Raw genomic sequence first — 13277 nt, 5'->3', positions numbered from 1 at the left:
TCGCCTTCCACCCCACGTGAACATCTCAGCTCACAGAGCCAAACCATGTGGAATTCTCTGAGCACAACTTGTTTCACCTTGCCTCCTATGTCTTCCGATATCCTGTTTCCTCTGCCCAGAAACTCCTACTCCCTGAGGATAGTCCTCTGAAGTCTCCACAGACACATCCACGCAGGAGGCAGCTCAGACCCTCCCTTGCCTACATGACATCCTGCTTTGCACAGACGGGGTCTCCACCCTAATGGGGCTTACACTATTGAGGCATTTGCACATCTCTAACTCTCTGCTCAATCAACAGTCCATGGTCTAACTGGCCTCCAGCAGACGGTCAGGCACGTAAGAGGTGCTCCAGTACAGAAAATGACTGAATGAGTAAATAAATGGAAGAATGAAAAGCTGTTACCATCCAAGAGAAATGAGCCAAAATCAATATCCTGACAAAATAAAATTGGCTTAGACAAAGCAACGCTGGTTTGTCCTTGAGATGAGAAAAGTTGTGGACAGAAAAGATCTGCCGAAAGGCACCTGGGTCAGGGTGAAAAGCCTTGAGGCTCACAACAGAGTTGGAATGGGATGGGGAAAGCTAGACTGAAGGGAAGAGAATAAGTAACTTGAGAACATAGGTAATCTTGTGCCACTCAAGGACTGTGGAGAGCAGGTCCAGTCTGGAGAGAAAACATAGGAATAGGAGATAAGGGTCCCTCTCCTGCCTGTCCATGCCTTACCACATCACTGACGTTACAGCACATACAACAAATACATCAGCTAAACCTACGGAGAAGGAAAACACGATCACTTCCTAAAAGGTGAGATTTCCTACTCATGGTGACTAGTTGAGTCCCACAGTCTCCGTCTACAGGGAGGAGTGGAAAAACTGTAACAATAAAAGTGAGGAAATGGCCCAGTAAATACAACCATACATCTCACCAACTTTCAGCTTTCACTCAAGTGGCGAAAATACTATCATCCAACTAAATCTAGTGCCACCAGGGACTTGATAACTGTAGTCATCTCATAATTAGAACAAGAACGGGACAGAATACATACAGTTGCCAGCCACCGAACGTACTATAATTTTACATATATAGAGAGTGGAATCACATCATATTCATATTTTATTTAGATGCCTCCACCTACACACAGGTACTGAACGACAAATCTAGCTCAATTTTTCAGAATCTGTCGAAGAGTATTTAGTCTAGGGGGAGAACGAGATGGGAGATATGAATCCACTCTTCCCCAGAGGTCGCACTTTTCTTGTGCTTCTCCAAGGGGATACATCTCGCTGCACAGAGTGTGATTTGAAGGCTTAAAGAGAATCTATAAGTACCTATATGTAAGTAGGTGCCTAAACACAAGCCCATTACTTCATCTGGTGGTCACCTGAGAAACAGCCGTCTTTTCCTAATGCTGGCAGAGGCAGATGTACCCGGAAATGAGTGAAGAGAGAGCTTCAGACACCAGCCCCTTCATTTGTACAGCTTTCTATTGTCATGGGAGGGAACCTAGTAATTTTGTTATTCATAATTTTTTATCCTTTATCTTAAAAAAAAAAAAAGTTCCCAACTGTGTAAACTTGAAGACCCACAAGAATTCACCGGTGGCTGGACGTTAAACTGGCTGTGAAGTTTTTAAGAGATTCTGTCCCTCTCCTAAGTACGATCTTCCTAAAGGACTTTTCAAAAGTAGGGGCGCCTGGGTGGCGCAGTCGGTTAAGCGTCCGACTTCAGCCAGGTCACGATCACGCGGTCCGTGAGTTCGAGCCCCGCGTCGGGCTCTGGGCTGATGGCTCAGAGCCTGGAGCCTGTTTCCGATTCTGTGTCTCCCTCTCTCTCTGCCCCTCCCCCGTTCATGCTCTGTCTCTCTCTGTCCCAAAAATAAATAAACGTTGAAAAAAAAACCAAAAAACAAAAGCATACTTGTCTATGGGGATGGGGATGGGGATGGGGATGGGGGCGGGAGGGTACCATCCTGCACGCCGACAAAACCTAACGCCGTCTTAAGACTCACTGTATGCAATACACAATCCGTACAGGCCCCAAATATACACATAAATCTCTGCGACGAATCCTTCTAAGACGGAGTCGACACAGTCTACGTTAAACCAACTCCACCCACTCCACTTCTCTCGAACTCCAGTCTCCCCCGCTCCGTCAGGGCCGCACCTCCCACACAAGGGGCAGTCCAGCATTTAGGTGGAGCCCCTCTATGTCCTTCTGCGACCACAGGCTAGGCCCCGCCCCCTCCGTACTGACCAACGGCCGCGCGCTCGCCTCCTCGAGGAACGCGTCCGGCATGACGTCATCATAGGCGACCACGCCGACGGCCCAGCCGCGCTCCTGCCGTAACCGGGGGCTTAGGGCCCGCGCGAAGGTCGATTTTCCTGCCGCGGGCAGGCCGCAGAGGAGGCAGAGGCCTAGCTTCCGCGGCCCCTCGCCATGCACTCCTCTGGCGTCCTCGGCGGTCTTCATGCTGTCGCGGGAGACGGGAGGCGGCTGGGGACGTCGTCTCCGGAACCGGCCGCCCAGCGCGCACGCGCAGTCTCCCACAGCCCTGCCGCGCCGCGCCGCCTGGGGCCGGGAGGGGGCACCCGGCGGGTCTTCCAATCCTGGCCCCGTGCGCGGCCCGCCTGTTTGCGAGGGCCCCCGTTTGTGAGGCGAGTCCTCTGGGCTCGGCAGGCCGCGGTGATGCGTTTCCTAACCTCCGGCCATTTTCCAAAGGTCAGAGAGGTGGCCTCAGTGTTCAGTTAGATTTGTCCTCCCCGCTGGAAACTTGCAAGCCACTAGGAAGTGCGCCTCGGTCTTGCTACGACCAAGTACCCGGCCCTGGAAGATCCCGGAAGAAGCTTTGGGCGTCTTTCTCTAGCGGTCTTTGAAAGGTCAAGTGCTGGAGGTCAGCATAGTAGGCGAAGCTGAGAGTCCCACGGCCGCGCTCCACTGCCCCTCCTAAATGTGACAGGTGGCAGGAAAAAAAGTTACTGTGCCCTGAGTTACAGCAAGTGCGAGGAAGTGGAGGCCGGATAGAACATCCCTAGACCTCAGTTCCAATGCTTTCATGCAGAGGACAGTAGGTATTTTAGCGTTCAAATACTAAGCTGTGGAGAGGTATAAGACAAACTCCTTGTGTGCAGATGTAGTGTAGAGAAGTTGAATTCGGATTCTAACTTACACCTTATTTTAAAGGGGATTACTTCTCAGTCGTAAAGTGGTATGTTCAAAATGTGAACAAGTGAGGTTAGAATCCACATACAGGGGCAAAATACAATCGGTAACCCAATGTTAAATCTGGTATAAATTGACACGGCACGTGTATGTACATTTTCTTTTTTCTGTTGAAGCTGAGCCACGAGTTAAACATACTCTTAATTTCATGACATTCTGCCATTGGTCCAGTGCAAGAATGAGGAAGGAATATTATGACAGTGGGGCAGCAAGCCCAAGGTCCCCAACCAAAAGGCAGTATGGCAGTGGTTGCTGAGTTGCAGACTGCCCCGAACTCAAATATATGGCGTCAGCAATGAAGATACAGAACTTTGAGCAGAAATTTAGAAGTTCTATTCAGCCTAAGCAGGTAGCTGCTTGGAACTTAAAAAGTCTTGCTTAGTGACATTGGGTGTCTCTGCCCTTTAGTGCCCTCCCCTTGAACCTCCTTTCCCCTTCCCTCCCATGTCAGTTGATTTAAGAATGAAGCTAAGGGGCGCCTGGGTGGCTCAGTCCTTGATGCGTCTGACTTCAGCTCAGATCATGATCTGACAGCTTGTGAGTTCAAGCCCTGCCTCAGGGTCTGTGCTGACAGCTCAGAGCCTGGAGCCTGCTTCTGATTCTGTGTCTCCCTCTTTCTCTTCCCTTTCCGCACTCACATGCTCTCAAAAGTAAAAACACTAAAAACAAAACAAAAAACATAAAAAAAAAAAAAAAGGATAAAGCTGAGTATGCTAAGAACTTAGGGGAGGGAAAGGACCCAAACTTTCATTGCTCTGTCGGATTCTAGTACCCATAATCAGACTGATCTATTTTTGGTGTCATTGCAGTAATCACAGTGACCAAAAAGCAAGCCCATCCTCGAGAGACATTTGTGGCCCTTTTGACTCATATACAAACACATAATCTGAAGGGGCACAGGTCACTCTTGCTTAGGATTTGTTCAAATTGACTTAAATCGCTCTTAAGTTGATTGCCACACGGGCATTGTCACTAAGTGCACCCCAATTATCATCCTTCTGTCCGTTCTGATCCTCTCAGAAGCAAGGGGGTGGGTCAGTAACCCTTCCTGCTGGAGCAGTCACTCTGCTCTGAACTTGTAGTGAGGCTGCTTGACAGACCTGACCTTGCTAGTTCTGTTCTCTCAGTTCTGCCCCTCAGAGCCGCAGGCACTCCCCGACTCTTGCCTGGCCAAGGTCTCCTGACTACCACGTGGGGGGTGCCCAGCTCCGGATTCCGGTTTTTGCCTCCGCTAAGTCTCCCATGTTGGAGGCTGTTCATTCTTCTCACGAGCGCTTCCAGTTCGCTTTGCTTCAGCTGCCCGTTGCAAACATGTCAATTTGTCCTGAAGGGGAAGCTGTATTTGCCTGAGAGCAAGTGAACACAAAACAGTGTGTGACAGCTCTGGGGTTAAGTTTCCTGATTGTGAGTGAAGGGCTCAAAAGGACACTTCCAAAATCAGAGATTCCACCTTTTTTTTTTTTTTTTTTTTTTTACATTTTTATTTATTTTTGAGACAGAGACAGAGCATGAACGGGGGAGGGTCAGAGAGAGAGGGAGACACAGAATCTCAAACGGGCTCCAGGCTCTGAGCTGTCAGCACAGAGCCCGATGCGGGGCTTGAGCTCACGGACTGCGAGATCGTGACCTGAGCCGAAGTCGGACACCCAACTGACTGAGCCACCCAGACGCCCCGAGATTCCACCTTCTGACATCCCCAGTATCTTCAGAAGCAGGTTTTCTCCTCCGGTCACTAACGCTGTTTTCTGCCAACTCAGCACTCAAGTTCTTCAGCTGCTAACAAATTGCTAACAATCTAGCTTGCCAAAGCCCAGATTTCCTCAGTCACAGCAATAGTAATATAAAATCTCACTCCTCACCTCTTTTGCTCGCTTTCTTTACTAATTCCCAGAGCTAAGCCTTCTGGAACCCCTGCAGATTTTTTACAATCTTTACCTTAACCCAAACATGGCATTGTTCACAACCTCTCCAATTTCTCACTTCTCACTGCTGAGAAGATTAACACAAGCGAGTCCGTTGCCTGGTAGACATTTAGTAAGTGCTTGTCCCGTTAGCTGCCATCTCCTCATGGGCCTGTGAAAACGAACTTCCCTTTCTTTGCTCTCCAGTGAGGTATTTGTTCATACCCGTTTCAAAAACTCCTGTAAACTTCAGGCTGGCACAAAACTTTGTAAGCTTACTGGCTCCTCTCTGACACTATCAATATCGTTTTCAGTTGAATCATCTTCAAGTCACCAATCTTATCTCTTCATTGAGCTTTTAAAAATCCTAACAAAGGTATCTCAAAATGTGAGCCAGATACTGAAATGTTACCAGATCTTGAAGTAATTTTACAATATGTAGTGTTTTTCTGATTTCTCAAAGACTGCTCTGCCCCTGGTAGTGTGAGAGAGTCAATCATTCTACTGTGCTGACAGTGGGTACTCCATGCCAGAAAAATCATTAATCGCAACCCTAACAACCAGCAAAGTGTCTGAGGACAAAATCACAGGTACGAGAAGCAGTTCTGCCAAGATAATGGAGGATCTGGATGTTGTCAACCTCTAGTTCATAGGAGCAGTGATGCTACACATTTCAATTTCTTGGTTTCTTAAACTTTCTAAACAACTCTTTTGGAAGAAAACAACTCCTAGAGATTTCTAATGGGCTTTCTTACTGTTTCCTTCCTACCATTGTTCTATGCTTAAAATAGTTACAAAGATGTTTAAAACAAACTCAACAGTCTAGTGAGCCATGTATTTTAACACTGAAAGTTATTCACTCAATGTTCACTTGGTACTTGTGTATCAGATACTGTGTTAAATATTAGATATCTGCACATAAATAAAGACCTCCCCTGCTGTTAAAAAAAAAAAAGCTAATATTTGAGGAAAGTGAGAAAAGTAAAATGTCCACAGCATGTAGAGATAAATACAACTACCAATTAAGAAAATGTACCTTGGCTGTTCATATGTATTGTATACAAAAATACAGCTATCAAAGGTAAAAATCCTACAAGGATTTTATAGTTTCCCTTTTTCCTGAAGTCCAATATTATAACTTATCCCTGTGTGGGGGGGAACATTAATAAACATACTTCAAAATTCTGTAATTATGCATAAAGATGGGTAATTTTTTAGGAAGCACACAATATTCAAAGTGGGTTGTGAGCATATTACGTAGAATATTTGATGGGTTACTTCTTCAGAAAGCACAAGTGTCACAAAAACACAACAAAAAGTCACAAAATACATCCTACAACTCATTTAGCTCAGATGCTACTTTCCTGCATTATGAACTTATCAAAAGAAGAGTTGGTTCACCCAGATCTTAAAATTCTAGGTGAACAACCTCGGTCACTGCCGAGTTCCCAAGAATGCAGGATAAGACAATCCCATGAAATGGGTCCATTACGAAAGTTCATTTTAAGCCAGGTATTCTGAAGCTGGAGTAGATTTTTCCATAGATACCATGTTACTCATGCTGGTTACCTTTTCAATCTAGTCTTTTTACTGAATTCATTCACATTAGTGTATACGGCTGTAGATACAAGCAGAACAAGTTGTTAATTTTTTTAAGTTACAAAAGTAAAACATGCAAACAAAACCTCTTTGCAGTTTTCAGTAATTTAAGGGTATAAAGGGGTCCTACATCAAAGTGTCTAAGAATCTGTTGTAAGGCACACAGAGCAACAAGACACAGTTATGTGACTCCTACCTACCTCACCCCTAACACCTCTATTTGTATTTTCAAATATTTTCCCCTAACTTTATTTTAAAATTATTCTCTTTACTAAGACTCTAGGATAGTGATGTGTGGGTAGAGGTAGGGAAGCAAGAATATCATTTAACAGTAGCGTGGGGTTCTTTTTAGAAACCATACACACTATCTCCTAATAAAACTACTATTTTCCCCAGTTAGAATTTAAATGCTGTTACTTAATGGAAGAATGTCCAATTCTTTTTTTTTAATATTTTATTTATTTTTAAGACAGAGAGAGACAGAGCATGAGTGGGGATGGGGCAGAGAGAGAGGGAGACACAGAATCTGAAGCAGGCTCCAGGCTCCGAGCTGTCAGCACACAGCCCGACGCGGGGCTTGAACTCACGAACTGTGAGATCACGACCTGAGCTGAAGTCGGACGCTCAACCGACTGAGCCACCCAGGCGCCCCTGTCCAATTCTTGACATATACTGATGACCACAACTGTGTTGTAGTCCCCAAGACAATCCTTGGGCTCAATGATTTGTTAGGACTCAGAAAAGCTGTTATACCCATGGTTACGAATCTAACATGGCTGTGAGATATAACCATGTCTTGCTCCTGTGTGTGCCTTATAACAGATTCTTAAACATGAAAGGGTGCAGATTAAAACTAGTAGAGCAAAGGCACATAGGGTAGAATCCAGGTGAGACCAGGTGCAAGCTTCCAGTTGTCTTCTCCCAGTGGAGTTGTAACGACAGCACTTAATTCTCCCAGCAATGATGTGCGACATCATGTGCAGGGTGTTGCCAACCAAGGAAGTTCCTCCGAGTCTTGGTGTCTAAGGTTTTTATTGGGGGTCAGTCAGGTAGGCATGTAGCACCCATGTGCTGACGTTAGTTACTCAGTCTTCAGCCCTTTCAAGGGTCAAACTGATAGAATGTGGCCCCTCACCATAAATCCAACTGTTAGCATAACCTCAAGATGGTGGGGTCCAAGGCCCCTAGTTAAAAGACAATTTTATCAAGCAGGATATGCCAACAGCTTAGAGGGTATTTCCAGGAGCTGGGTAAGAGCCAGGACTTTTTTGGAATGTGCACGTTTCGAACAAGTTAACCCTTTTACTGGACAAAGCAACTTTAGTATAAGAAGATGTTACATAGTCAACATCATGGATGTGAGCACAGATTCAGCTCTAGATCAAGAGCTTCCCCATCATTTCCACATTTCCTCACAAAGGTTGAAGTCAGGCTGTATTAAAAACTTTATAGAGTACAGCAATGTTGCTAACCAGAAGAGAGGTTATAAATGAGATCGGGTGGGAAATACCTATAAACAAGAATTGGGGGGAAAGGACAGGAAGTCATTGTTTCTTTCCCAACTCCTTCCTTAATTACAGGCCCATATGGAGGCAGGGTGAGAGGAAGGGAATTCCTGGCAATTGTGGGACCTTGCAAGAGCCAGAAATGGAAGGAGGCACAATCCAAGTGGTACTTGTTGGGAAGGAAGAGAAGTTCCTATAACCACCTTCATGGGGAGTATACTCCTGGCTAAAAGGCAGGACATATACAGTAAGAAGTAACTCTACTTAAAATTAAGATGGTCAACATTTAAACTGTTGTATTACTAAATGAATAGGTTCAGGAAAATAAATACTCCAACTCACTTTTTTTTCTAAAATGTACCTTTCAGTATGCATTGGCTTATATTCTGAAAACAGACTGGAAAAATGCTCCTAAAGAGCACATTGAGTTCTTACATTTTAATAAGCTATAATAAACTTTAAAATAGGTGAGTTAAAAATTGCATAGTTCATCCTAGTGATATTGGTGGGAATTGTATTGTTATTGACATACATTTTATGATTTATTTCAAAGGGGAAAACAGGGAAAAAAGTTAGTTGCAATTCATGACAAAAGTAATTTTTCATAGTAAGATTGAGATCAGTTCTGAACAACCACCACATTGGCTTTGAAGAAAAAAGCATATGACTGAATTTACTCGTTTTGCCTTTTTCGGTGTCTTAGTTCGTGATAAAGCTGTCACCCAGCCTTTGCCAATTTGTCAATTCCATACAACAAACATGTGCTCAACACCTCTAGAAGGCATAAAATAATTGCTAATCTTGACAAGCCTACAGATAGTAGAGAACACAACTATGTAAACTGATAAAGTCTGAAACTGCAGAATTATCGTATCTAACAAAGACTCTTTGCTTGATCACTCAGGATCCTGAAATCTACTCCTAGGCTCATCTGTGCACTTCCTTGTAAAATCTAGTTATAGTAAGAGATCTGCTGCCAAGTCAGTTTAGCAAGAGTCCCCCATCCTCCAGATCTGATCACCCTTGATATTTAATCAGGTTCCTTATCTTCCACCATCCCCCAAGTGCTGACCATCCTGGCCTCTCATCGGCAAATGTTCTATTAGGCTGGTTTTAGCCAGAATTCCCCGGACCCCTGATGTTTCCTCTTCATAATTTTCCATTATAGACTCCCCACCCTGCTCCTTGCCTATAAATTCCCACTTGTCCATGATATATTCAGAATTGAGCCTGGTTTGGGGCACCTGGGTGGCTCAGTCGGTTAAGCACCCAACTCTTGGTTTTGGCTCAGGTCATGATTTCACAGTTCGTGAGTTTGAGCTATGTGTCAGGCTCTGTGCTGACAGTGCGAAGGCTGCTTGGGATTCTCTCTCCCTCTTTCTACCCATCCCTCATTCTCTCTCAAAATGAATAAACTTAAAAAGAGAGAGAGAGAATTGAGCCTGGTTGTATATAGAGGTCTATCTCCTATTGCAATAGTTCTAAATAAAATCTGTTTTTTACCATCCAGCTGTGGTTTTTCTTCACATACTTAAAAGGGGTAAGCATACTACAGAGAAATTAGTTTAATTCCGTAGCAAAGTGGATATCTGCTTGGTTTTGAATGATAAAGAGGACATTCCCTACTACCCAAAGAAAGGGGATTCTAGATAGAGGGAAAAGTATGTGCAAAAGGAGGAGGCAGTATGTGGAAAGAGGCAGGCAGGAGTCACAGTACCAAGGGCCTTTTATGCCGTGCTAAGCAGAAAAGGTGATGGTGACATCAAGCATCAGAAGGGACAGAGGGCAGTGTAGAGGATGAAATGGAGGGTATGAGAATGATGGCTAGGGGTGCCTAGCTGGGTCAGTCAGTAGAGCATGCAACCCTTGATCATGAGGTCACGAGTTCAAGTCCCACATTGGGCATAGAGCTCACTTAAAAAAAAAGAGAGGGGGTGCCTGGGTGGCTCAGTTGGTTGAGTGCTTAACTTTGGCTCAGGTTATGATCTCGAGATTCGTGAGGTCAAGCCCCAAGTTGAGTTCACCACTATCAGTGGTGGAGCCCACTTCCGATACTCTGTCCCCCCCTCTCTCTGCCCCTCCCCTGCTTGTGCTCTCTCAAAAATATATAAAACATTTAAAAAAGACAGAGAAGGCTAATGACAGTAAAGAAACTCCTGGAATTGTTCAGATGAAAGCTAGTGCTTAAAAATAAGAAGCAGAGATGAAGAAAGATGAGAAAGATTTCCTTTAAGAAAATCAAGACCTGGTGATTTATTTTCTATTTCAAGCTTTTATTTAAATTGCAGCTAGTTAACATATATGGTAAAAATTAGTTTCAGGTGTAGAATTTGGTGATTCATCACTCACATATAACACTTGTGCTCCTCACAAGTGTCCTCCGTAATACTCAGCTCCCTCCATCAACCCTGTTTGTTCTCTATAGTTAAGGGTCTCATGGTTTGCTTTTCTTTTTCCCCCTTCCCCTATGTTCATCTGTTTTGTTTCTTAAATCCCATATATGAGTGGAATCGTATGGTATTTGTCTTTCTCTGACTTATTTCACTTAGCATAATACACTCTAGCTCCATCCACTGTCACAAATGTTAAGATTTCATTCTTTTTGATGGTTAATATTCCATTACATATATATATATATATATATATATATATACATATACACACACATACATATACACACACACACACACACATATACATATACATATGTGTACGTGCCACACATCTCTATCCATTCATCAGTTGATGGACATTGGACATTTGGGCTCTTTCCATACTTTGGCTATTCTTGATAATGCTGCCATAAACACTAGGGAGCATGTACCTCTTTGAATTAGTATTTTTGTGTCCTTTCGGTAAATACCTAGTAATGCAATTGCTGGGTCATAGGGTAGTTATATTTTTACTTTTTTGAGGAACTTCCATACTGTTTTCCAGAGTGGCTCCACCAGTTTGCATTTCAACCAACAGTGTAAGAGGATTTCTCTTTCTCCACATCCTTGCCAACATCTGTTTTTTTCCTGTGTTAATTTTAGCCATTCTGACAGGTATGAGGTGGTATCTCATTGTGGTTTTGATTTGTATTTTCCTGATGATGAGTGATGTTGAGCATCTTTTCATGTGTCTGTTAGCCATCTGGATGTCTTCTTTGGAAAAGTATCTATTCATGTCTTCTCATTTATTTTTAATATTTATTTTGAGAAAGAGAGAAAGCACCCACATGCTTGCTGGAGTGCAGGAAGAGCAGAGAGAGAAAGAGACAGAGAGAGACAGAGAGACAGAATCCTAAGCAGGTTCTGTGCTGTCAGTGCAGAGTCCCACACAGGGCTTGATCTCAGGAACTCGAAACCATGACCTGAGCTGAGATCAAGAGTCAGGTGCTTAACCAACTGAGCCACCCAGGTGCCCCCTTCTGCCCATTTCTTAACTGGATTATTTATTTTGGGGGTGTAGAGTTTCATAAGTTCTTTATAGATTTTGGGTACTAACCCCTTATATGTCATTTGCACAAAACTTCTCACATTCCATAGGTTGCCTTTTAGTTTCGTTGTTTCCTTTGTTATGCAGAAGCTTTTCATCTTGATGAAGTCCCAAAAGTTCACTTTTGCTTTTGTTCCCCTTGCCTCTAGAGATGTGCCTAGTAAGAAGTTGCTACAGCTGAGGTCAAAGAGGTGCTGCCTATTGTTTTCCTCTAGGATTCCGATGGTTTTCTGTCTCACGTCTAGGGTCTTTCATCCATTTTGAATTCATTTTTGTGTATGGTGTAAGAAAACAGTCCATTTTCATTCTTCTGCATGTTGCTGTCCAGTTTTCCCAACACTATTTGCTGAAAAGACTTTTTTCCATTGCATGGATATTCTTTCCTCCTTTGTCAAAGATTAGTTGACTATACAATTATGGGTCCATTTCTGGGTTTTCTATTCTGTTCCATTTGATCTGCGTCTGTTTTTGTGACAGTACTTTACTGTCTGGATGACTACAGCTTCGTAACAAGACCTGGTGATTTCCTGAATGTATGCGAGTCTTTAGGTTTTGGCTCCTGGTCATTCAGCCTCTTTAAGGAAGTCAAAATCCAGTAGATAACATTCATTTCACTCCTTAAATTCAAGATTGGAATTTTGAAGAAAAGCGTATTTTCCTTTGGACTGCCCAAAATGTTAACATGAGTGAAAGTTAATGTATGAGCACAGGAAACAAGATATTTAGAATCAAAACACTGATGTAGACCACCTAGAATGAATCTGGAATACTGAAAAATCTTTGCAAACCAGTACCTTTACATTTAAGCACTTTTGAACTTGATGCTCCATTTGTCTATGACCTAATTTCCTTTTTGCTTTCAAAAAATGAAAAACTCACCTGCACAAGCCTTTCCAGGAAGAGGATGGGTGGAGGTGGTGGGGAGGCACTAGTTACCTTCCTATCCCATGGGGCAACTAGAAAGTTCCATCAGCTCCTTTTTCCCGGAATCAAAGCTTAAAGGTCCTTCAAGTCCCAGCTCAGATGTCACTCCACCAGCACTGGGGTCCCACTTCTGCTCGGGACAGGTTTCTGCTCACAGCCACCGCCCCTCTGGCCGCTTTCCACACCTCCCCTCCAGCGCCGAGGCTGGAGGGCGCCAGGTCACCCCGCCGCCGTCCTGCCCTGGCGCCAGCGGCTCACCGACAGGGCGACGTCCGGCCGGCGCCCCGGCTGCACTGCAGCCCGGTGACACCGAGCAAACCTCCGCCTGCTAAAGCCAAGCTGCCGGCATCCACGCACCCGCCGCCCGCGGGGACGACGTGCTGGGGGACCGCGTGGGGGTCAAAGAAACCCCAACTGCACGGCCCGACCCACCGCCCAGGGTCTGCGGTCGGCGGGAAGGCCAAGGCGTCCACCGCAGGCACAGCGAGGCTCGGCAGCAGGGCCTCCAGGTCGCCTGCAGCGACGGCACCACTCCTACCTGACGATGGACTCTCCTCGAAGGACCAACCCTCCCGGGCGGCCAGACAACCGTCGTCCACACCACCTGCTACTTCCTCCGACCAACGTCGAAAAATCCGCCTGCGTTC

General features: G+C 44.7%; 1 protein-coding gene across 1 annotated transcript in view; it reads right to left on the bottom strand.

Moving 5' to 3' along the window:
• PSTK (phosphoseryl-tRNA kinase) overlaps positions 1-13162 on the bottom strand; it is a 22398-nt gene extending 9236 nt beyond the window's left edge. Inside the window, exons 1-2 of the mRNA XM_047073566.1 lie at positions 12586-13162; positions 2256-2945 (exon numbers count right to left, since the gene is read on the bottom strand). Of these exons, the coding sequence (XP_046929522.1) occupies positions 2256-2471 (216 nt within the window). The 5' untranslated portion in view covers positions 2472-2945; positions 12586-13162. The remainder of the gene's footprint in view (positions 1-2255; positions 2946-12585) is intronic.
• Positions 13163-13277: the final 115 nt, after the last annotated feature.

The sequence above is a fragment of the Lynx rufus genome, unplaced genomic scaffold (assembly GCF_022079265.1).
Source record: "Lynx rufus isolate CCGP_SWC_20201006 ecotype Redwood Valley unplaced genomic scaffold, mLynRuf1.p SCAF_11, whole genome shotgun sequence".
Lineage (NCBI taxonomy): Eukaryota > Metazoa > Chordata > Mammalia > Carnivora > Felidae > Lynx > Lynx rufus.
This window is presented reverse-complemented; position numbering and strand designations above follow the sequence as displayed.